Source organism: Mobula birostris, chromosome 17 (assembly GCF_030028105.1).
Source record: "Mobula birostris isolate sMobBir1 chromosome 17, sMobBir1.hap1, whole genome shotgun sequence".
NCBI lineage: Eukaryota > Metazoa > Chordata > Chondrichthyes > Myliobatiformes > Myliobatidae > Mobula > Mobula birostris.
This window is the reverse complement of record NC_092386.1, coordinates 43,708,192-43,733,469: the sequence shown is the minus strand read 5'-3', so window position 1 is coordinate 43,733,469 and position 25,278 is coordinate 43,708,192. Positions and strand designations below refer to the sequence as shown.

Genomic DNA, 25,278 nt, shown 5'->3' with positions numbered 1-25,278 from the left:
CTGGAGATGCTGCTTTGCCTGCTGCGTTCAACAGCAACTTTGATGTGTGTACTTCCTCCATATCTGCCTGTGAGGGACTCAATAAATTGAAGATATGGCTGAGTGGTGCCACAACAACAACCTCATTCTCAATGTCAGCAAGACCAAGGGGCAGATTATTGACTTTGGGAGGAGGAAACCAGAGGTTCTCACGCCAGTCTTCATGGGGATCACAAGTGGGAAAAGATCTGCAACTTTAAATTCCTTGATGTTATAATTCCAGAGGACCCATCCTGGCCCAGAACACAAGTGCAATTACGAAGAAAACATGGCAGTGCCTCTACTTCCTTAGTAGTTTGCGAAGCTTCGGCATGACATCCAAAACTTCTACAGGTGTGTGGTGGAGAGTATACTGATTGGCTCCATCACAGCCTATTATGGAAATACCAATGGCCTTGAACAGAAAATACTATGAAAAGTAGTGGATACAGACCAGTCCATCAAGGGTAAAACCCTTCCCACCATTGCACATACCTTACACAGAGAACTGCTGCAGCAAGGCAGCATCCATCATCAGGGACCCGCAGCAACCAGATCATGACCTCTTCCTGCTACTGCCATCAGGAAGAAGGTACAGAAGCCTCGGGGCCAACACAATGAGGTTTGGGAATAGTTATAGCCCCTCAACAATCAAGCTCTTCAATCAGAGGGGATAACTTCACTCAACTTCATTTGCCCCATCACTGAACTCTTCCCACAACTTATGGGCTCAAGGAATCTTTATCTCATGTTTTCAATATTTATTCCTTATTTATTAAAATTATATACTGGTGTCTGCCCTGTTGGATGTGTTCTTTCATCTACTCTATTCTGGTTATTACCAAGCCAGCCAGTAGTGTGGTGGTGTAGTAGCATCAGCACTGGACTTTGAGGCAAATGATCCCTAGTTTGAATCTAGCTGGCTCCTCATACATTTTCCATCCGTACTGGGTTGAGCGGTGAGCCAGCAACTTGGCCTCATAAAAAAACAGTCAAACGCTACGGAAATGGCAAAAGTGCTGCCCGATGTGCCACAAGGTATGAAAAAGAACAACATTATGGTGATTGGATTTGTTGAACATGTCTGCAGGAAAGCAAATCTCAGGGTCGGTCGTATATGGTGACATATATGTACTTTGATAATAAATTTATTTTGAACATTTATATTGGCTGATCTCTGTAAAAACTAGTGCAGATATGTTAAAAAAAACTTTTTTTGCTTGTTTTCTCACACTGTTTTGTCTCCTTTCCTAAACTTCTTCATCACTCTTTCATTCTTCATCTCTACTTCTTACATTTGTAACTTTATCATGAGGGTGATAGTTTTGTTTTTTTCACTGTAACCCTTGTTTCTCATAGTCTAGTGAAGTTTTACACCTTGAAAAATTTAGTTATCAACTACTTCCCTATATTATATCTTTCTTTACCAATCTTATTATTAATTTTTTAAAAAGTACATATATACAAAGAGGAGAATTTTCTTAAATATCTATATCGATAACAATACATATAAAAGGTAAAATAAACATGATCAAGATCATACATAGTATTAATCTAATAATATATAATAAAAAATAAGACAATCAATTCTCCTGTTATCATTTCATAAAAAGAAAAAAAGATAAAGAAGCTTTTATAATTTTTTTTTCTCTCTATGAACAAAAACAAAAGGTAAAAAAAAAAGAAAAAGAAATAAAAGGGGATTGGGCAGCCCATACTGAGAGTAAAAGCAAGAAGAAAGAGAAACTTTCTGATCAAATCCAAAGTTTTGAGAAAGTAACTGGAGGAGCAATAAATCAAACCATATGAAAATATTGAATAAAAGGTCGCCAGGTTTCTTCAAATTTAGAGGATGTATCAAATGTCCGACTTCTTATTTTCTCTAAACTTAGACAGGACAGAATGGAGGAAAGCCAATAAAGGTTGATTAGAATTCTTCCACTTGAGCAAAATGGCTCTCCTAGCCAATAAAGTTGTAAAAGCTATCATCAGTTGAGTGGAAACAGGAATATATTCTGCTTCTGGTGGAATGATACCAAAAGTTGCTGTAAATAAATTCGGTTGTAGGTCCAAATTCAAGACTTTTGATAAAGTTTTAAAGACATCTTTCCAAAAATTATATATCTTGATACAAGACCAAAACATACGAATTAAAGTAGCCACCTCAATATTACATCTGTCACAAATAGGATTAATATTGGGAAAAATACGGGCTAATTTATCCTTTGACATATGTGCCCAATGTACTACCTTGAACTGTATCAAGGAGTGACGGGCACAAATAGATGAAGTATTTACCAAATGAAAAATTTTATCCCATTGATTATCTGAAACTGACTCTCGAAATTTCAATTCCCATACACCTTTAATTTTATCGTTAGATACCTTTCGCAAATTCAATAACCATTTATAAATTATAGCTATCAGTCCTTTTTGAAATGGTACCTATCACCTTGGGTAGATAAGGACAGGGAAAATTTGGAAGTAAACTACGTAAAGAATTCCTAATTTGTAAATATCTAAAAAAGTGTGCATTAGATAAGTCATATTTGTCCACTAACTGAGCGAAAGACATTAAACAATCCCCAATAAAAAAATCTAAATAAGTTATTATTCCTTTGGTTTTCCAAATTAAAAAGGTCTGATCCAAAATTGATGGTTTAAAAAAATAATTAAGATGGATTTTACTAGAAAGAAAAAGTTATTAAGCTCAAAAAAATCTATGAAACTGAAACCAAATTCTTAATGTATGTTTAACAATGGGATTGAGGTCTCGACTTGGGATCTTAGAAAGCAAACCTATATTATATATCAAGTCAAGTCAATTTTCATTGTGTTGTTAATGTGTCTGTTTTGTCATAATAGGTTTGCACAAAAATATATACAAAGAGGTGTGATTTTCTTATATCCAATTACCTCTCTCAAGCTTTGCATTTTTAATTCATCCATTAATTTCACTCAAATTGTTATTCTACTCTATAATCTTCAATATTTCTGACTGCATTACATTGAGTATTTCCTGAATCATCTCAAAACCATCCCAAATCTACCTTTGCCACCACTGGACTCAGCAGATACTTATCCCAAACAAGTTTAAGAGAAATCCTCCCCAGTGGAACTGACCTCTCCATTAGATGCCATTACTCTACAAATCAAATCCCTTGCTATTCACGCCACTCTTTTTGCAACTTCTTTAACCATCTAATCATCTTGACCCCATGCTAGTTTGAGGGTTACTTAACAATCACAATTTACTTGCATCTTAATTTCATTTGAATTTTCACATCTGCTCTAGCTCACTGACTTCTCGGTAATATCTCAATCATAACTGTGTCAATGCCAACAAATGGATCTTATCTCTCCACTCCAAATTCTTTTGCAGTCAGAGAGAAGTTCTTAAACTCTAGCAATACTACCTATAAAAATCCTGGTTGCACCTGGGGAGAAAAATAATTATCTATCCAACCACATCAACTGCTACTATGAACACAGTCCTGTCTGTATCTCTCGTCCATATCATGTTGTGTTGGTCATTCACCCTGCAGACTTTGTTCTTATACCCATGGGTGGCACAAAACAAGTAACTCAAATAATGAACGTCTGGGATTCCCTATGCTGGCTGTTTCCAAGTAGCATCTTCCTGTCTCTGACCACTAACCACACTGGTGACACTTATGACTACTAATACAACCTAATTTTAGGAATGTAACTAACTTAATGATTCTAAGTGCTGGGTAATTCTCCTCATCCTCAGGATAGAAGGGCATCCTTCTAGAACAGAGATGAGGAGGAATTTCTTTAGTTAGAGAGTGGTGAATCTGTGAAATTCGTTGCCAAGTCTTTAGGTATATTTAAGGCAGAGGTTGATAGATTCCTGCATGAAGTCTTACGGAGCAAAGGCAAGAGATCGGGGCTAAGAAAGAAAATGAATCAGCCATGATAAAATGGCAGAGCAGCCTCAATGGGTCAAATAGCCTAATTCTGCTTTTATATCTTATGGTCTTATCCCCATTCCTCATGGTATCTGTACTTCGGACTCTCGCTCAATAATTGTGCACTCAAGTTCCTTGAGCTGCAGGTATTACTGCAAATGAGGATTTTCAAAGTACTGATGATCTCACAAATTCTAAAAGGCTGCAGATGCAAATCAACTGCATTGCTATCCCTATTCCATCCTCTGAGACATGGTAACATCGCTGTTAGTGCAATGCATTATTGTAGCAGCTATAAGATATTCCAGTACTGTCTGTAAGGATTTTGTACATTCTCCCTGTGAGTGCATGGGTCACATCTGGATGTAGCAGCTTCCTCCCATGTTCCAAACAGACAGGTTAGGTTTAGTGAGTTGTGAGCATGCTATGTTGGCACCATAAGTGTGGCAACACTTGCGGGCTGCCCAGCACAATTCTCACTGATTTCATTTGACACAAATGATGCATTTCACTGTAAGTGTATCTAAAATGATTATCATTGACCTAATAAATTTAGCATCTTTATAATAGTGCAATTTAATTTAGATAGATTACCTACATCACTGACCACTCTTCCTGGTGTGCTAATTAAGCAAATATTCATTGCCTTAGCTCCCTTTTTAAAACTCTTGCTCCTCAGGGCTCAAGTGCTATTTTAATCATCTTGTTCAATGCCTTCAAGGACAGCAGGAGTCTGACACATTGCAACAATATATTTCTATGCTGACACATGAAAAAAAATAAGTGAGAAATTGAACCACTCATAAATCTGCAATTTAGAAAATTTACCACTTTCAGAAATTAAAGAAAAAAGTTCAAATTAAAGCGCAGTCTACACTGGGTAGGTACACTTGGGTTGCAGAGTGGGATACATCTCTACCCTGTAAGGTACTCCTTCCCTCTACTAGTCTGCAGGTCATCCTTGGGCAAGGTGTACCATCTACTTACCACCACCCCCCAGGCCAAAATCAGGGTCACATGAAGCCATGGGAGCAGGAGGTGAATGGTCATATTAGCAGCTGGTGCATATCACAAGTATTGGTTATAATTGTCAATGATGCCAGCCAGATGATCTCTGAAGAGTATCCATACTGGCTAGGTCACCCATCTTATAAAGACACTGCCCAGAAGAACACAAAGGCAAACCACTTCTGTAGAAGAATTTGCCAAGAACAATTATGGTCATGGAAAGATTATGATTGCCATGCCACATGATATGGTATATAACAATAACTGAAATATGGTTTTCACTCTTCTCCTTCCCCCAATTATACAAAACCTTTCGATACAAAACTAGATTTCTAAGAGCTATAATAATTAGGATAACCTTTTACCTCTATCCAAATAGAAATAATTATTCAAACTTCAGACAATAACATTAGACTTAAACACAGCAGCCACATTTTAAACATTTGCAGATAATACAACATAGGAGCAATGTTGATAGCTGCAGACACCAGGAACATATCTAATGGACTTGTCAGATGTGCAGAAAAGCAAGGTATTTGATCCTAAATATTCTACGTCTGAAGAGGCATTTAAAAATTATGTCAAAAATACTCACCTGTAACCCTTAGATCTGTGACATTATTGGCCATTTTAAAACCATAAGTCATTGACTGAAAATCCTCCTGAAAATACAAATAAAAGTAAAAGTTAGTATCTTGGTTTATTACTATTGTCACATGTACCAAGGTACAGTGATATGGGGGGGCGGGGGGGAGAGAATGCCTCCAACTAACAGATTCCAGTAATATGCATTACTCCATTTTTTCCCTCCTGTGGATTTCTATTTTCATTTTATTCTTCTCCCTTCAGTGAGAATTGCAATCACCACTTAATTAACTTCTAAAGTAGAATAAAATCAGTAAATGCTGAAACCATTCAGCAGATTAGGTACTATCAGTGGAGGCAAACAGTTTAACGCTTTAAGATGATAACCTCCCATCAGAGCTGGAATAAATTATAAATAAAGGAAGTGTTAAGATGAGGAAAAGGGGAGAGTTAGAACAAGAGAAAAAGGAGTAGAAAAATGACTTCGAAATCAGGAGTGATAAATTGACACAACAACTGGCACCAACTAAAAAAATATAATACTTCATTAGTGCTAGGCCATTCACAATATATTCTTTTACTGGCCTGAGGAAAACTTTAATGGTATGAAAAAGATCCCAATGATGAAGGAGAAGGAAAACTAGTTCACTGTGCCTCCCTACTATTTATCCAACATGCGCTGGGTCAAACTCTGATGTAGGAAAACATATGTCTACTTCTGAGAAGATTACCAGTCACACTGAAGGGGTACTTTAGAGATTCGAGAATGTGAATATTGATTGGAAATTGATGTTTTATCGGCCCTTGGATTTCTTTTCCCCCCAATAATTTAACTGTTTTGCTGGGCAAGTATTACGACCAGCCACATCTACAATTTGTTGTTAGACACAATATTGACTCCTGACCTCATAACCTACCTCCTTATGATCTTACACTTTATTGTCTATCTGCACTGTTCTTTTTTTTGGTAGTTTTTGCACTTCATTCTACATTGTTATTATTTTACCTTTTTCTCGTACAATGCACCATGCAATGATTTAATCTGTGTTAACAGTATGCAAGGCAAGTTTTTCACTGTATTTTGGTACTTGTGACTGTAATAAACCAATAACAATATTGTCAATAAATATTGATTAAAATATTTATTCAACAAATAAGGAAACTAACCTCAAAAAGTTGTGCTTCTCCATCAACACTGGTTTGATCTTTTTCGATAGTTTAGAACTTTATATATCATTTATTTCTAAGAATGCATTCATTAATTTCAAATTTTAAAATGATTAAGTAACCTTAATCGAGCTTTAAACAAAGGATCACCAATGGGCCTAAATCCATTTCTTCCTTCTCTTCAAGCCATTTTCCCACATCCACCCCCTAATCTTTAGCCTCTTTACCAATCAAGAACCTATCAATCTCTACCTTAGATACACCTGGCCTCCACAGCTCTCAGTAGCAACAAATTCACCACTGCCTGGATAATGAAACTCCTCCTCTTTTCAGTTTTATTCTGCTATTGTGTCCTCTGATCCTAGACTCTCCTACTAATGGAAACATCCTCTCCTCATCCAGCCTTTCGGTATTTGATAGGTTTTAAATGAGATTCTTCCCCACTACCTCACTATCCTACTGAACTCCACTGAATACAGGCCCAGAGTCAAGTAATCCCTATTCATTACACCTTTCCTTCCTGGCGTCATTACCATGATCATTCTTAAGTGTTTCCATGAGAGAAAATCTTTCCTCAGAAAAAGGGACCCAAAGCTGTTCATAATTTCTAAATGCAATCTGACCAATGACTTTTAAAGCCTCTCCAATATAACCTTGCTTATATGTTCTAAGCTTCCTAAAATGAATGCTAATTTTGCAATTGCCTTTCTTACTACCAGCTCAACTTACAAGTTAACCTTAACGGAATCATAAATTAGGACACGTATTCCTTTGTACTTCCAATTTCTGAATTCTGTCCCCATTTAGAAAATAGTTTGTTTATTTTTTCCTAACAAAGTGCACAACCCCACTTTTTGTTACTCTTTATTCCATCTCTCACTTCATTGCCTACTCTCCTAATTTGTTGAGATCTTTTGCAAATTCCCCGTTTCCACAACACTACCATCTATCTTTGTACCACCTGCAAACCTGGCCACTATGCCACCAATTCCTTCATCCAAATCATTTACATACAAAGTGAAAAGTTGTGGTCCCAACACTGATCCCCTGCAGAACTTCACTGGTCACTGGAAACCATCCTGAAAAGGACCCTTTCATCCCATTCTCTGACTTCTGCCAGTCAGCCAATCTTTTATTCACACTAGTGCCTTGCCTCCAACACCACCGGCTCCTGTTTTGTTTGGCAGCCTCATGTGCAACACCTTGTCAAAGGCCTTCTAAGAATCCAAGTAAATAACATTCTATGACTTTCCTTTGTCTAACCTGTTTGTTATCTCCTCAAAGAATCCTGACAGCTTTTTCAGGCAAGAGCTCCCCTTAACGAAACTGTGCTGACTTCACCATATTTTGTCATGTCCGAAATTTCCTCCTTAATAATGGACACTAATATCTTTCCATCTGGACGTGAAATTTATTTGTTAAAGACTATCCTGTGGCAGCTGTTTCTGTGCTTACCTCTTCAAAAACAGCTGCCTTGTTTACTTTCTCTCTGGCAATGTCACAGATCTTTAAGATGCCAAGAGCAAAAGCTTTCATTGCAGAATCCTCAATTAAGTCTGGATTATGAACATAAAGGCATGTAAAAACCGTCTGGGCCAAAGAATGTCCTTCTAGCCATGTTATCTGTTGGAAGAAGCAATGAGTTAAGATTTCAACTTGAAATGATATTTAATGCTTCCAACAATAACACCACATTGAGCAGTTTTAGTCCTTGTAGAAAATGTATACTCATTCAAACTAACTAACCTGCTCAATATTCAGCAAGTGGTTGGCCAAAGAGAAAGAACACAACACTGAATGAACAAAATACTGTATATATGTACAGATTAAGATATAGCTTGAGCACCACAAATCTGGAACATTTGGGACCTGTGCAGTTCTGGATTGGTGATTTTGCCGAAATGCAGATGGTTAGGTTAGGATTAAATAAATAAACACCACTTGATAATCACCTCACCCTTGGATAATAAAGAAAAGACAAATGAAAAGCAATTCTTTCACAAATTCCTGTACTGCTCTGCTGGAATCAACTGCACTCAGTAGCCTCTTCATAAACAGGGAGCAATATTTAGCTAACATGCCACTGTCCAGTTGAATTAATGACATACAGTTAGGTGGCAGGTAGATACTGTAAACATTATTCTTCACCGAGAGCTCTGCTTTTGGATGCACAGAGCAGTTATCTAAAATCAGCATTATCTTACAATTTTTGTTCAGATCAACAAAGTCACCGTGAGCTCTCACTTCTGGAACAATGTAATGTAGCCCCCTGGCCACCCTCAGGGTCGCTCAGCTTGCTGTCATTTAGGGAAGCAACCCTCGGCCCTGCCAAACTAGGTAATTAGTTTGTGTGGATGCTGTGTGATGTACCCCACCCCACCCAAATAACAGACAATACACCAGATATGATTAAATGATTTACAGTAATATTCAAACCATTCCAACATAGTGTCACTTGTAATCCATCATTTTTTTTGTTGGCATGGTAAATTACTGGAAACTGCTTCATACTTTTGAAAGCACTATGACATAAACTTTTGCCAATAACTAACAACTTACACCTGTGGGTTCCTGTAGTATTAAAGCAGCTCAACACAGTAACATGATCTTTTGCAACATACATCAAAGTTGCTGGTGAACGCAGCAGGCCAGGCAGCATCTCTAGGAAGTGGTACAGTCGGCGTTTCGGGCCCAGACCCTTCGTCAGGACTAACTGAAGGAAGAGCTAGTAAGACATTTGAACGTGGGAGGGGGAGGGGGAGATCCAAAATGATAGGAGAAGACAGGAGGCGGAGGGGACTTTGATGTGTGTTGCGTGAATTTCCAGCATTTGCAGAATTCCTCATGTTAACATGATCTTTTGATTCTTTATAACTGTAGGTGATTCTGCATCCTCTGTAGTCAAGTGTTCATCTTGGAGTACAACGCCAGTATAAGGTGGTTTCATCTGCATTGTAGATTGTAGACCTGTCAGAACTTAAATTTTCATCAGAAACAAACTTAGCAAGCTCAACAAACTCATGCACATCTGGTTTTTTTTGATTCACTGTCAGCAAAAAACTGGAGCAACTTCATTTTTTGCTTCTTTATATCATAAACTGTGGAAGAGCTGATGTTACACGTCAAATATGCTTTTTACAGACACACCACTGTAGAGTTTTTTCAGAACTTCCACCTTGTATAGATAGTGTATGCTGCTTGTGCTTTACACCACGAGAAGCAGTTCCTTTATTCAATGAAGACATGACTGGGGCTAGATAAATACAGGTTATAAAAATAAATGCAGACGGACACAGAGGAACAACTTATTTCTTTTAAAAACATAGCCTCAGGATTCGAGGGAGTAGATTTAGGATGGAGATGAGGAGGAACTGCTTTTCCCAGAGGGTGGTGAGTCTGTGGAATTCTCTGCCCAGTGAAGCAGTGATGGCTACCTCTGTAAATATATTTGAGACAAGGTTGAATAGATTTTTGCATTGTAGGGGAACCTTACAAATCTTAAAGCTGAAGGTAAATTATTGAAATGCGGGAGTCAGGAATAATGAAATCAGAATGAACAAATTTTAGATAATCAGGGAAACTGATAGGAACCAAGTCCAAAAAGGAATAGAATAGCTTCCTGAAAAAAAGAGGAGCAAGGGACCAAAATAAAAACCAAGATAAAAGCATAATAAATAAAATCAAACTCACCAAGCAACAGAAGCATGTGTCCATTACACCTATAAGTTCAGGCAAGGTTAGACCCTTGATTGCAATCGTTCCATCCTTCAGTGAGAAACAAAGAAATTAGTCATTTAAAAAGGAATGCAATACTAAAAGTATAAACTTCATCCACTGCAATAAATACCATTTCAGACTTTTAAAACTAAGTATTTTAAAACTGATGAACATTCAAATTCAAATAATATTGCAAACAGTATAAACGCTTTACTTTCATGGATTCTGCAAAGTGATACACATTAGTTAAAAGTAAAGGCAAATTAGAAGTAAGAAAACTAGAATTTATTTTGAATTAGGAGTAAAATGGTACTGGAAGAATTGAAAGCAACTCTTACAACAATCTCAAATCCAATGTTCTATTTCTTCAGTCTTCACAGAAAGGTGCACTGCTTGCTTACCACTCACTAGACATTCTCATATCTCTAAATTATTAATCCCCTTCTCCCTGTCTTTCTTTTTGATGTTGAAACTTAGGTCAGTTAATTCTAGTCTTGACTGTTGTTTGCAGCAATAACATGCTTAATTCATAAACAAATCAAATTAAATTAAATTGTCAAGTAGTAGTTGTACAAAGAGGGCTTTGTAGCCTTCACATACGAAAATTGATTGAGATTCCTTCAACATTCTGTGAAGCAAGGGGTTTTAAATGAAATTTTAAATGAGCCCCATACTGAAGGAGGTGAGCAAGCAAAGTTCGTTGGAAAATATGCGATCAATCTTCCCAGTAAAGTGGGAATATGTGAGATAGTTTATTTTGGTAGAATAATTAAAACCAATATATCTAAATGGTGGGAAGCTACAGCGTTGTGAAATGCAGAAGGATCTGGATGTTCTAATACACTGGACATAGGAACAGCAAGTAATCTGGAAAACTAACAGAATGTTACTGTTTATTGCAAAGAAAACTGAATACATAATTCTCAGAGTCCCTGTACATTTATGAATAATCTGACTTTAAGAAAATCCCATTGCATCAATTTCTCCCTTACACCTTGAGCATTTTTCCAGCTAGTAATAAGATATTTCATTATATTAATGACTGGATACAGTATATATTTCATTAATGCTAATGGTAAGAGTAACCACTGAATGAAATAAAAGGATTATAGCAAGTATATGTAAAGCTATAAAATATGGTTTACTATAGAATTTTTTTTACTTAAGGAGCTATCAGTTGTTGCACAGTTCTCAGCAATGGAAAGGGACTACCAGTAAAGGGGAGTAGCCATTCATCACTATAGGACCTGGGCCTTGCTGCAAGGTAATTCACTAATTCCCCTTGACAGTGGTGGCAAGAATTCTTGAAACCAAGTAGTTTTGCTGCATCACATCAGAGGACATTTAACCACTTGGAAAGGTGAGACAGTTTAGAATTGTATCTGCCACAGCACAAGAGTGAGATGGGAATTGATTGAAACATTTACAAACCCACGAGATATTGATAAGATGGACGTAGACTGGAGAATCAGTAGATAAAAAATAAAGCACCATCCATTTAAAACACAAAAGAAGTGAAGTTTCTCATGAGTGTCACGAGTCTCTGAAACTTGCTTCTCTCAGGATAATTAAAGCAGTATTTTTTGATAATTTTAAGGTACAGTACTTGATCAGCACAACAGTGAATTACTATTAGGAAATGGGGATGAAGAACCAAGGTGACATCAGAACAGCCAGGTAATTATTAAATGGTGAACCTAGCTCAGGAGGTCACAGTACCATATTCCCCAATCTAATTCAAATGTACATTTACATTATATTGTCGTATAACAGATTTATTATTGGTTTAATAATCCAGTAGCACTACAAAGACAGAAATCAGTAGTTTGTGATCAATTATAAAAGAATTAAATTGAACTTACTTAAAAAAAATATTGAAACAAAAAATGGTGCACATCATTTTGCACAATGGTGCACAACATGCAGCCAGATTACTGTAGGCCAATCAGCCAAATGAGTTAATAGTATTTTTAGGGATGAAAACCTCACATTTGTAACCCATCTTGCTTTCATACTGACCTGAAGATTCTTAACCCTCTTGCCTAACCCTATCAATCAGACATTTGTGATAAAAAATCCAAATTATGATCAAGGAAAGCAATAAAGTTCTTCTGCCAATAAATCTCATATTATGGGAAGCAATTGCAAAAACACACACATGACTTACATTTTATACAACACAATTTTAACCTGAATTGATTATGATGTTTCAATAAATCATCATTGTTTAAAATAGGAAAGTTGCATATCTGAATGCTGCTAGTATTTCTTAAGCTTTCAGATAAAAACATAGGAAATTAACTTTTCCATTTTCGTGAAGTACATAACATTTGAGCCTGATACTTCCTCTGATTTCAACTATTTGCCCCCACCACTTCAACAAATCCAGAATCCACTTACAGGATTAAAATAATATTATTTAATTCTTTGTGTGAATCATTTCTTCTTTCAAAATTTTACAAAATGTACATTTGGAACTTTACACATTTTTTTTCTCATTTGACAACAGCCACAGTAATCATGCACCAATTTTTTATGGTGCTGTCAAGAAATGAGGTGAAAAGTGACAATAGCAACCATGAGAGTGGCACAAACGTGTAAAACGATAGAAACATTTTGCAGATCAGACAGTTTCCAAAGAAAAAAAAGATCAGGATTAATGTGTTGGCCTGATCTGTTGAATGTTTCCAGTATATTATGCTTTTGAGGCAAATACCAACATCTGCATTTTTTAAAAAACTTTCATTTTCATGAGAATCTCATAAATGGCCTTGAATAAGATTAAGTTTTATTTTAAAATAAAAGTGCCAAACCTTGACTGCCTGCTCGAAGTTGAACACCTTGCGATTAACTTGGTTACCGATCATTCCTGCATCCATCTTTGGATCCATCATCTCAATCGCGGACATAGCTTCAAATAGGCCGAAGCTGAAAGAATTATTTTAAATACATTGAATTTTAATTTTGTAAAATACAGTTAACAATCTCCACTACATAGCAGGAGTAAATTCTATTAAATACTAGCAAACGAGGTAACACCAATCGAATGGTATTCAAGCAATTTTAAAAGCAATGCTGTAAATGTTACAAGTATGTGGATTGGATTGATTAAGACTCAGAAGGCGTTCCAATAATTAAAATTATATTCAATGAAATCTCTGTAATACTTACAGTTTGTCATGAAGTAATTCACCCAGCTTAAGTTCTATAATAAAACAGATTTGAAATTAATTTTTGCTGCTGCATTTCACTCATTTGTTTAATATAAATAAGTACTAAGCATAGTAGCAATTTCAAAAATGTAATTATTTATTATCATTACATCTTTATTATGATGCACAGATCAATCTAAATTTAGCATCAAAGACATGTTGCTGACTTTACGGCAATGTAAAGTGAACTAGTTTTATTTTAAATAGATGTTGTTATATGAAATCAGTTCAAGTCCACAATCAGGACCTGTCCTGACACCAGAACAAAACATACAATACTCTACAGGAGGTTTCTTATTCCACATCAGAAACAGCTTACACACTCACAAAAGATTATTGATATCTTTGTTGTGAATGTGAAACAACTCTGATAGACACTAAACTTTGTCTAACATGAGTTCTATGGGAAATAATTATGCTTTAGGAATAACAATAAAATGTTTTAATTTAAGCAATATTTAACATTCAATAACGCTGTCTTTCATTCCTCGAATTTCTAACAGAGACCGAGCTCACTCAGTCTCTCCTCGTACATGCCATCTGTCATCCTTGGAACACTTTGTGCTTTAATTCTGAAACCAAGCTGATAAAAACTTCAAACTGTACAACTTGCTTTTCTAATTGTTTTTAAAGGTGATTCCCTCCCTTCCTAAACCCTTTAGATTCAAGATGTAATCATCAGAACTTCCAAGGTGTATGATGAAGTAAAGGATCCTTCACACTATTCCGTGTCAACAAAAAATGAAAAATGGGATTTTTTTTCCAGTGGGTGAGGATCCCAAATTTTTCAGCAGCAACCTCACTAAAACTACGCACTGACTTTATGGAATAGTCTAACAATCTACAACGAGGCAAGACTTATGTCCTTTTAAAATTTCAGGAATAGTTTTATTGCACTTTATTGCACAATTCTGCGAAGCGCAGAATCAAATATCGCTGTCATGATTGTACACTTTAGTATCAATCGTTTGGTGACAATAAAGTAATAAAGTAATAAATTCAATGACATTTCATAATTTATAACTAATTCTATAACAGTTTATTCTCTTAAACTGTACATAAATTAAAATGTAACAAGCTTTACTAAATATACTGCTGACAAACAAAAGAAAGTCTGCAGATGCTGGATATCCAAGCAACACACACACACAAAATGCTGGAGGAACTCAGCAGGCCAGGCAGCGTCTATGGAAAAGAGTACAGTCAATGTTTTGGGCCAAAACCCTTCAACAGGACTGGAGAAAAAAAAGGCGAGGAGTAGATTTAAAAGGTGGGGATTTAAAATCTACACCTCACCTTTTTTTCCCTCCAGTCCTGCTGGCAGGGCTCAGCTCAAAACATTGACTGTACTCTTTTCCATAGATGCTGCCTGGCCTGCTGAATTCCTCCAGCATTTTGTGTGTGTGTGTTGCTGAAATACACTACTGGGCAGATCATAATGAAAAGTTATATGTCTTTCTAAATATCAAGACAGACAAAGAGGTCAGGTGTAAAATTCAAGAAATTCAAAACCAAATAAACTAATTTATCTATAAATTAGTGGGATTACGTTTAACCCATGCTTTAATACATGCATCCTTGCTTATTTACATAGAAAACATAGAAACACAGAAAACCCACAGCACAGTACAGGCCCTCCGGCCCACGAAGCTGAGCCGAACATGTCCTTACCTTAAAAATTAGCTAGGGTTACCCATAGCCCTCTATTTTTCTGAGCTCCATGTACCTGTCCAGGAGTCTCCTAAAAGACTGTATCATATCCGCCTCCACCACCGTCAACGGCAGCCCATTCCACGCACTCACCACTCTCTGTGTAAAAAACTTACCCCTGACATCTCCTCTGTACCTTAAAACTGTGCCCCCTCATGCTAGCCATCTCAGCCCTGGGAAAAAGCCTCTGACTAGCCACACAATCAATGCCTCTCATCATCATATACACCTCTATCAGGTCACCTCTCATCCTCCGTCACTCCAAGGAGAAAAGGCCGAGTTCACTCAACCTATTCTCATAAGGCATGCTCCCCAATCCAGGCAGCATCCTTGTAAATCTCCTCTGCACCTCTTCTATGGTTTCCACATCCTTCCTGTAGTGAGGCGACCAGAACTGAGCACAGTACTCCAAGTGGGGCCTGACCAGGGTCCTATATAGCTGCAACATTACCTCTCGGCTCCTAAACTCAATCCCACGATCGATGAAGGCCAACGCACCGTATGCTTTCTTAACCAGAGTCAACCTGCGCAGCAGCTTTGAGTGTCCGATGGACTCGGACCCCAAAATCCCTCTGATCCTCCACACTGCCAAGAGTCTTACCTTTAATACTACTGTATATTCTGTCATCATATTTGACCTACCAAGATGAACCACCTCACACTTATCTGGGTTGAACTCCATCTGCCACTTCTCAGCCCAGTTTTCATCCTATCAATGTCCCGCTGTAATATCTGACAGCCCTCCACACTATCCATAACACCTCCAACCTTTGTGTCATCAGTAAATTTACTGACCCATCCCTCCAATTCCTCATCCAGGTCATTTATAAAAATCACAAAGAGTAAGGGTCCCAGAATAGATCCCCCAGGCACACCACTGGTGAACAACCTCCATGCAGAATATGACCCATCTAGAAACACTCTTTGCCTTCTGTGGGCAAGCCAGTTCTGGATCCACAAAGCAATGTCCCCTTGGATCCCATGCCTCCTTACTTTCTCAATAAGCCTTGAATGGGGTACCTTGTCAAATGCCTTGCTGAAATCCATATACATCTACTGCTCTACCTTCATTAACATGTCTAGTCACATCCTCAAAAAATTCAATCAGGCTCGTAAGGCACGACATGCCTTTGACAAAGCCATGCTGACTATTCCTAATCATATTATGCCTCTCCAAATGTTCATAAATCCTGCCTCTCAGGATCTTTTCCATCAGCTTACCAACCACTGAAGTAAAACTCACTGGTCTATAATTTCATGGGCTATCTCTACTCCCTTTCTTGAATAATGGAACAACATCCGCAATCCTCCAATCCTCCAGAACCTCTCACGTCCCCATTGATGATGCAAAGATCATTGCCAAAGGCTCCGCAATCTCCTTCCTTGCCTCCCACAGTACCCTGGGGTTCATCTCGTCCAGTCCCGGTGACTTATTCAACTTGACGCTTTCCAAAAGCTCCAGCATATCCTCTTCCTTAATATCTACATGCTCAAGCTTTTCAGTTCGCTGTAAGTCATCCCCACAATCACCAAGATCCTTTTCCGTAGTGAATACTTTTTAAGTACCTCTGCTATCTCCTCCGGTTCCATACACACTTTTGCACTGTCACACTTGATTGGTCCTATTCTCTCACGTCTTATCCTCTTGCTCTCCACATACTTGTAGAATGCCTTGGGGTTTTCCTTAATCCTGTCCGCCAAGGCCTTCTCATGGCCCCTTCTGGCTCTCCTAATTTCATTCTTAAGCTCCTTCCTGCTAGCCTTATAATTTTCTAGATCTCTATCATTACCTAGTTTTTTTGAACCTTTTGTAAGCTCTTCTTTTCTTCTTGACTAGATTTACAACAGCCTTTGTACACCACGGTTCCTGTACCCTACCATCCTTTCCCTGTCTCATTGGAACGTACCTATGCAGAACTCCATGCAAATATCCCCTGAACATTTGCCACATTCCTTTCGTACATTTCCCTAAGAACATCTGTTCCCAAATTATGCTTCCAAGTTCTAGCCTGACAGCCTCATATTTCCCCTTACTCCAATTAAACACTTTCCTAACTTGTCTGTTCCTATCCCTCTCCAATGCTATGGTAAAGGAGATAAAATTGTGATCACTATCTCCAAAATGCGCTCCCACTGAGGGATCTGACACCTGACCAGGTTCATTTCCCAATACTAGATCAAGTACAGACTCTCCTCTTGTAGGCTTATCTACATATTGTGTCAAGAAACCTTCTTGAACACATCTAAAAAACTCCACCCCATCTAAACCTCTCGCTCTTGGGATATGCCAATCAATATTTGGAAAATTAAAATCTTCCACCACAACAACCCTGTTATTATTACACCTTTACAGAATCTGTCTCCCTATCTACTCCTCGATGTTTCTGTTACTATTGGGTGGTCTATAAAAACACCTGGTCGTATTGGCCCCTTCCTGTTCCTAACTTCCAACCACAGAGGCTCAGTAGACATTCCCTCCATGTCTTCCTCCTTTTCTGCAGCCGTGACACTATCTCTGATCAACAGTGCCACGCCCCCACCTCTTTTGCCTCTCCCTCTGTCCTTTCTGAAGTCTGGCACTCGAAGTAACCATTCCTGCCCCTGAGCCATCCAAGTCTCTGTAATGGCCACAACATCATTTACAAAAGGAAAAAGATAAATAACAAATTTAAGACAAGAAGGATATTAACTTTCAATATTAAATATCGTTTGCTTGTAATTTTTCAGCATCATTATACCTTTTTCAAAAAGGTATAAGCTTTCAGGACCATGGTTAGATTATCAAAAACAGAATATTAATAAATTTCTTGAAGAAAATACAAAATATGGATTTGTACTTTTATATTACAAGAGATTGCCACATTTTATTACAGAAATCACTTAAGACAGAAACATACCTTTACAGCAATCTTTGAATTCTCTGGTAAGGTCCACCCAGTTTGCATTACTTTTTTCCATCTTTTCTGAGATGCCAAGCCCCCAGCCAACATCGTCTTCATCCAAAGATGCTTTAGTGACCATGATAGCTTTGGAATGAAATTACCTAAGTGCAAGATAAATTAAGCTGTTCAACAAAGGGCACTGTTCCTGTTTCCTCAAAATATCCCACTCAAGCTGAATGCCTTACTTCATTACACACCAAGTGAAAAGCTGTAAATTTTTTACTGACATTTCCAGAGATTGTCAACTATGAAGATAAACAACAGTCATTTTATTATCTAACAGAAAAATAATAGTTAAGTGCAAATCTTCAAATGTTAATACATATTAAACTCTTGATGGAGTGAAACAGGAAACAGGAAGCCAGCAGTACTCTTTCAAATCCAGGCCCTGATTCTGAATCCAAGCAACCAAAAAAAACAAAATGCTGGGACTCTGCAGGTCAGACAGCATCCTTGAAAAGGGAAATGGCTAATGTTTTAGTTTAAAAATTGTCATCAGAATTGTGAAAAGAGTAGCATAAAAGGTATGGGATGGGAAGAACAAAGAAAATTTCTCTGAAAGGGTGAGAGCTAATGAATTAGCATGGGAGCAAATTTGTTTATTATTGTCATATGTACTGAGGTTCAGTGAAAAATCTGTCTTGCATACTGCTTATAGATCAATTCATTTCAACAGTGCAGTGAGGAAGTCTAAGGTACAACAATAACACTGTATTGGTTTATTACCAAGACATGGGGAAAAGTTTGTCTTGCAAACTGTTTATTCAGGTAAGATCATTACACAGGGCAAAGAGCTAGAGTAAGTTAAAGTAATAACAATGCACAATAAAATGTAAAAGTTACTTAATTGAATTGACTTTATTCCCTACATCCTGCACATACAGTGAGGAGTAAAAATCTTTACGTTACATCTCTGTTTGAATGTGCAAGTTACAGGTTTCCCCCGCCTTCCGAAGGTAGAGTGTTCCTATGAGACGGTTCGTAAGCCGGAAGGTTGTAAAGTGAAGAAGCAATTACTATTTATTTATATGGGAAAAATTTGTGAGCGTTCGCAGACCCAAAAATAACCTACCAAATCATGCCAAATAACACATAAAACCCAAAATAACGGTAACATATAGTAAAAGCAGGAGTGATATGATGAATACACAGCCTATATAAAGTAGAAATACTTCTCCACAATCATTGCCTGCACTGTTCTCCGTAGCGAAAATCTCACGCAAGCGCTGTCGGCAAAAACACGGCGCAAGCGCTCTCCAGTAACCTTTAAGCTATAAGCTGCCAAATCATACCAAATAACACCTAAAAATACACAGCCTATATAAAGTAGAAATAATGTATGTACAGTGTAGTATCTCTTACAGGAATCGGGAAGACATTGATGATGGTGTGTTAGGCCGAGTCATCGGAGGTTGGGGTGGTACAGTGGTCCCCACCCTCTGGGCAGCGAACCGATACCGATCTGTGGAGAAAGAAGTGGTACAGCGGTAACGGGGATGTACCGAGCACATCTTTAAGAAAAAAGCTGAAATAAACATGCTAATTAATTAGGTGCCGCCAGGCACGTAAATGTCGGCGCAGATTAGAGGCGACGCAATCGGCAGTCATCTCTGATCTGGGCCGACATTTACACGCCGGGCGGCACCTAAATAATTAGCTTGTTTATTTCGGCATTTTTCTTAAAGATGTGCTGGGTGCATTCCGACCACCACTGCATTCTCCGCGAATCGGAATCTGTCCACGGCCCGGGGGCTGGGGTGGTGGGACACGGGGGGTGTCATCTCATCGTCGATCAGGGCAGGCAGGTCATCTTCTTCTATGTCTGCCTGCCTCGATGTCGAAGGTCGAGGTTCGTCATCTGCTGAAGGCCTGCTTGACTGCTAGCCTTGCACATTTTTCTATCATACAGTTCTTTGTAAGCACTCAAACCATCTTGCAAATATGCCCTAAACCGACATACCCATTCAAAATTAAAGTCGTACTTTATCATTGCAGTGAACATCTCACGCAGTTGCATCACGTTCAGTTCCTGGATGACTTCACCTTCGGTCCGTTTGCTATTGCATTCGGTTTTGATCGTTATCCTTTCCTCTTCCAATTGCATCAGCTCTTCATCTTTCAGTTCTTGGTCATGAGATGCCAAAACCTCTTCAACATCATCTTGGTCAACTTGCACAAGCCAAACTCACTTTGTCCTTACTTCACTTACCACGATCGAAACGCTTAAATCTGTCTAGTGTAACACCCTTACGAGCTCTTTTAGGCTTTTCTGATACAGTACCTTAGAACTCATCTTGCAAATGGCTGCTCACAGGCACGTGTTTAAGCAATGCCGGCGAGAATACAGTTCCGAATCCGGGGGAGAGCGGCTGCTCGGGGCACGTGCTGCCTTTTCTCATGCGCTGCTTTTTCCATGCGTTGCCTTTTTTCATAACAGTGAAAACACCTTCTGTTAGCGAAAACAGGTAACTAATGCAGGTCTTTCGTAACAGTGAGGTTTCGTAAAGCGAACGTTCGAAAAGTGGGGGACACCTGTAATTTGTAATAAATATATGTACAGTAAGATATACAACAGAACAGTCAATATAGTTTAGAAATACAATTGTGTCAGCATGAATTAATCAGTCTGTTGGCCTGGTGGAAGAAGCTGTCCCAGACCCTGTTGGTCCTGGCTTTAATGCTGTGGTACTGTTTCCCAGACGGTAACAGCTGGAACAGTTTGTGATTGGGGTGATGGGTCCTCAATGATCTTTCAGGCCTTTTTATGCAACTGTTGCTGTAAACGTCCTGAATAGTGGGAAATTCACATCCACAGATGCACTGGGTTGTCTGCACCACTCTCTGCAGAGCCATGCGATTGAGGGAAGTACAGTTCCCATACCAGGCAGTGATACAGCCAGTCAGGATGCTCCAAATTGTGCCCCTGTATATAAAGTCCTTAGGATTTGGGGACTCATACCGAACTTCTTAAAGCGTCTGAGGTGAAAGAGGTGCTGTTGTGCTTTTCTCACCACACAGCCGGTATGTACAGACCAAGTGAGGTCCTCAGTGATGTGTATACAGGTGCCCCCTGCTTTTCGAACGTTCGCTTTACGAAACCTCACTGTTATGAAAGACCTACATTAGTACCCTGTTTTTGCTTTCAGGTGTTTTCACTGTTACGAAAAAAATTCAGCGCACGATAAAAGGCAGCCTGCGCCCCGAGCAGACGCCCTCCCCGAATTCAGAACAGCATTCTTGCCGGCATTGCTTAAACACCTGTCTGTGAGCAGCCATCTGCAAGATGAGTTCTATGGTGTCGGAAAAGCCTAAAAGAGCTCGTAAGGGTGTTACACTTAGCGTAAAACTAGACATAATTAAGTGTTTCGATCGTGGTGAACGAAGCAAGGACAAAGTGAGTTTGGCTTGTGGAAGTTGACGAGGATGATGTTGAAGAGGCTTTGGCATCCCATGACCAAGACCTGATAGATGAAAAGCTGATGCAATTGAAAGAGGAAAGGATAACAATCGAAACCGAATGAGTAATGATAAAGTACGACTTTGATTTTGAAAGGGTACGTAGGTTTAGGGGATAGTTGCAAGATGGTTTGAGTCCTTACAAAGAACTGTATGATAGAAAAATGCGCGAGGTTCAGCAGTCAAGCAAGCCTTCCACATCAGCCACAGCAGACGGTGAACCTCAACCTTCGACATCGAGGCGGGCAGTCATAGGAGAAGATGAGCTGCCTGTTCTCCTGGAAACAGGTGACGAGATGACACCCCAGTGTCCCACCCAGGCCGCGGAAAGATACTGTACTGATTTGCGGAGAATGCAGCAGTAGCCGGGAGGCACACAGCACATCTTTAAGAAAAAAGCCGAAGTAAACATGCTAATTAATTAGGTGCCGCCCCACACGTAAATGTTGGCCCAGATCAGAGACGACGAAGTCGGAAATCGGCACTGATCTGGGCCGACAATTACGTGTCGGGCGGCACCTAATTAATTAGCATGCTTATTACGTTTTTTTTCTTAAAGATGTGCTGTGTGCCTCCCGGCTACCACTGCACCCCTGCATGCTTCGCAGCAATGTATCGGTTGGTGGCCCGGAGGGTGGGGGCCACTGCACCGCCCCAATCTGCGACGACTTAGCCTAACACACCATCAGTGTGCTCGGTGCTGTCCCGATTCCGGTAAGTGATCCTACACTGTACATACATTATTTCTACTTTATATTGGCTGTGTACTTTTACGTGTTATTTGGTATGATTTGGCAGTTTCATAGCTTAAAGGTTACTGGAGAGCGCTTGCGCCGTATTTTTGCCAACAGCGCTTGCGTGAGATTTTCTGCCGACGGCGCTTGTGTGAGATTTTCGCTACGGATAACAGTTCAGCAATGATTGTGGAAAAGTATTTCTACTTTATATAGGCTGTGTATTCATCATATCATTCCTGCTTTTACTATATGTTAGTGTTATTTTAGGTTTTATGCGTTACTTGGCATGATTTGGTAGGTTATTTTTGGGTCTGCGAACGCTCACAAAATTTTCCCATATAAATAAATGGTAATTGCTTCTTCGCTTTACGACATTTCGGCTTACGAACTGTTTCATAGGAATGCTCTACCTTTGGATGGCGGGGGAAACCTGTACTGAGGAACTTAAAGTTGTTCACCTTCTCGACCCCAGATCCATTGATGTCAATAGAGGTGAGCCTGTCTCCATTCCTCCTGTAGACCACAACCAACTCCTTTGTTCTTGTGACTTGAGTTTGTTTTTTGACACCACTGTGTCAGGGTGATGACTTCTTCTCCGTGGGCTGCCTCGTTATTATTTGAAATAAGGCCAATCAATGTAGCACCATCTGCAGATTAGCAGATTGGAGCTGTGGGTGGCGACACAGTCATGGGTGTGCAGAGAGTAAAGGAAGGGGCTTAGAACACAGCCCTGAGGGGCACCTGTGTTGAGGGTCAGAGGGGCAGAGGTGAAGTAGCCCACTCTTACCACCTGCTGGCAACCTGACAAGAAGTCCAAGACCCAGCTGCACAAGGCAGGGTGAAGGCTGAGGTCTCTGAGCTTCTTGTCAAGCCTGGAGGGAATTATGGTGTTGAATGCTGAACTGCAGTCCAAGAACAGCATTCTCACATAAGCATCCTTCCTTTCTAGGTGTGTAAGGATGGTACGCAGAGCTGTGGCTATTGCATCATTTGTCAATCGGTTGTGTCGGTAGGCAAACTATAGGGGGTCCAGTGTGGGTGTTAGCATGATGCAGATGTAGTCCTTGACCAGCCTCTCAAAGCATTTGCTTATTATTGAGGTGAGCGCAACAGGATACCAGTCATCCAGACATGATACCTTGGTCTCTTTAGGTACAGGGACAATGGTGGATGTTTTGAAGCTGCGGGACCAGACGGCTTCCCAGGGCTGGTACTCACCGCGCGTGTGTGGCACAACTGGCTGGTGTTTGCAGACATTTTTAATTTCTCCCTCTCTCAATGTGGAGGGCCCTCCTGCTTCAAGGTAGATTGTGAAGTTTTATCGTACTAGGGAACTGTTCAGTAGTGTTATTACAGTGGGATAGGTGTTATACTTCCTTCGTCTTTGCTTTGTGCTGTTAATAACAAAGCTATGGGAAATAAACTATAGTTGTGTCAAAGTAGGATCAGGATAAGGAATTAAAATGGCAGATGACAGGAAACACAGTCACTCCTGTGAATTAAATGCACATGCTGCATGAAACAAATTCCACCACCCCACTTCTACATTTGGCGTCTCTAAAGTAGAAGACGCCATATTGTGAACATTAAATGCTGCAGATTAGATTGGAAGTGCAGGTAAATACCTGCTTCAACTGGACAAACTGCCTGGGTCCCTGGAATGCATAAAGGAAAGAGACCATCTGCAACCCATAATACAAACAAATGCCATGTTGACTTGTTTAGTCTCGCCATAATTGAAATGTTCCTTTTATTTCCAGCATCTTCATTTTCCTTTCTTTCTTAAAATGATATCTTATTTAATGATCTGCATAAGAATGCACGAATTAGATGAAATTTTCTCAATTTCTGCAGGTTTGGGAGTTACTGCACAAAGCTATTCTAACATTTCTACGAATCTTACCTGCATTAAGTCGGGGGTTCCCAACCACCGGGCCACTAGGAAACTATATGATTTGGCGATATGAAACGATATTGGTCAGCTGCACCTTTCCTCATTTCCTGTCACGCCCACTGTTGAGCTTGAACACACGCGAGGTCATTACACATGTCAGGCACCACCAGTAAAAAACAAACGTCGCTTGAGAATTTCTTTGAAAGAGGACATAAAAGGCCTAACGATGATGATAACAGAGACAGCTGAGGGAGAGACTGCAAAAAAACAGAAAGCTTCCTTCAACAGAAAATACGACGAGTCATACATAAAATATGGCTTTATTGCGACCAGTGACTCGCACGCTCCAAGCCCCCTGTGTGTGATATGTGGAGACAAGCTGTCTAATGAGGCAATGAAGCCCTCAAAACTGCTTTGGCACCTTGAGTCCAAGCACCCTGCACTTAAAGACAAACCCGTTGAGTTTTTTGAGTGGAAAAAACGTGAGCAAGCGGGACAGAAGCAAGTGCTGAGTGTCACCACCTCCACAAATGCTGCTGCTTTGAGAGCGTCGTACTTAGTGGCTAGCCGTATTGCTAAGGCTAAGAAGCCTTTCACCGTTGGTGAAGAATTGATTCTGCGTGCTGCCAAGGGCATGTGCCGTGAACTGTTGGGAGAAGCTGCTAACAAGGTGGCACAGGTTTCTCTTTCAGCTACCACAGTTTCAAGGAGAATCGATGACATAGTGGAGGACATCGAAGCACAGCTGTTGGAACGGCTTAACGAGTAACCATGGTATGCTATCCAGGTCAGTGAGACTACCGATGTCGACAACAAGGCAATGCTGCTGGCTTATGTGCAATATATATTTCAAGACGATGTTCAGGAGGATATGTTCTGTGCACTGCCACTGCCAACTAA

At 39.4% G+C, this 25,278-nt stretch overlaps 1 protein-coding gene across 3 annotated transcripts in view; it reads right to left on the bottom strand.

The window, feature by feature from the left end:
* Nucleotides 1–25,278, bottom strand: part of naa35 (N-alpha-acetyltransferase 35, NatC auxiliary subunit) — a 67,187-nt gene that overhangs the window by 32,029 nt on the left and 9,880 nt on the right. Inside the window, exons 2-8 of one of the 3 annotated variants that reach the window (XM_072281611.1) lie at nucleotides 20,573–20,823; nucleotides 18,247–18,392; nucleotides 13,599–13,632; nucleotides 13,241–13,355; nucleotides 10,401–10,475; nucleotides 8,166–8,333; nucleotides 5,554–5,620 (exon numbers count right to left, since the gene is read on the bottom strand). In XM_072281611.1, coding sequence (XP_072137712.1) covers nucleotides 5,554–5,620; nucleotides 8,166–8,333; nucleotides 10,401–10,475; nucleotides 13,241–13,355; nucleotides 13,599–13,632; nucleotides 18,247–18,370 — 583 coding nt within the window. In that variant the 5' untranslated portion in view covers nucleotides 18,371–18,392; nucleotides 20,573–20,823. Of the gene's footprint in view, nucleotides 1–5,553; nucleotides 5,621–8,165; nucleotides 8,334–10,400; nucleotides 10,476–13,240; nucleotides 13,356–13,598; nucleotides 13,633–18,246; nucleotides 18,393–20,572; nucleotides 20,824–24,387; nucleotides 24,636–25,278 lie in introns of all 3 variants that reach the window. The other 2 variants (XM_072281610.1, XM_072281609.1) reach the window with 2 other exon arrangements.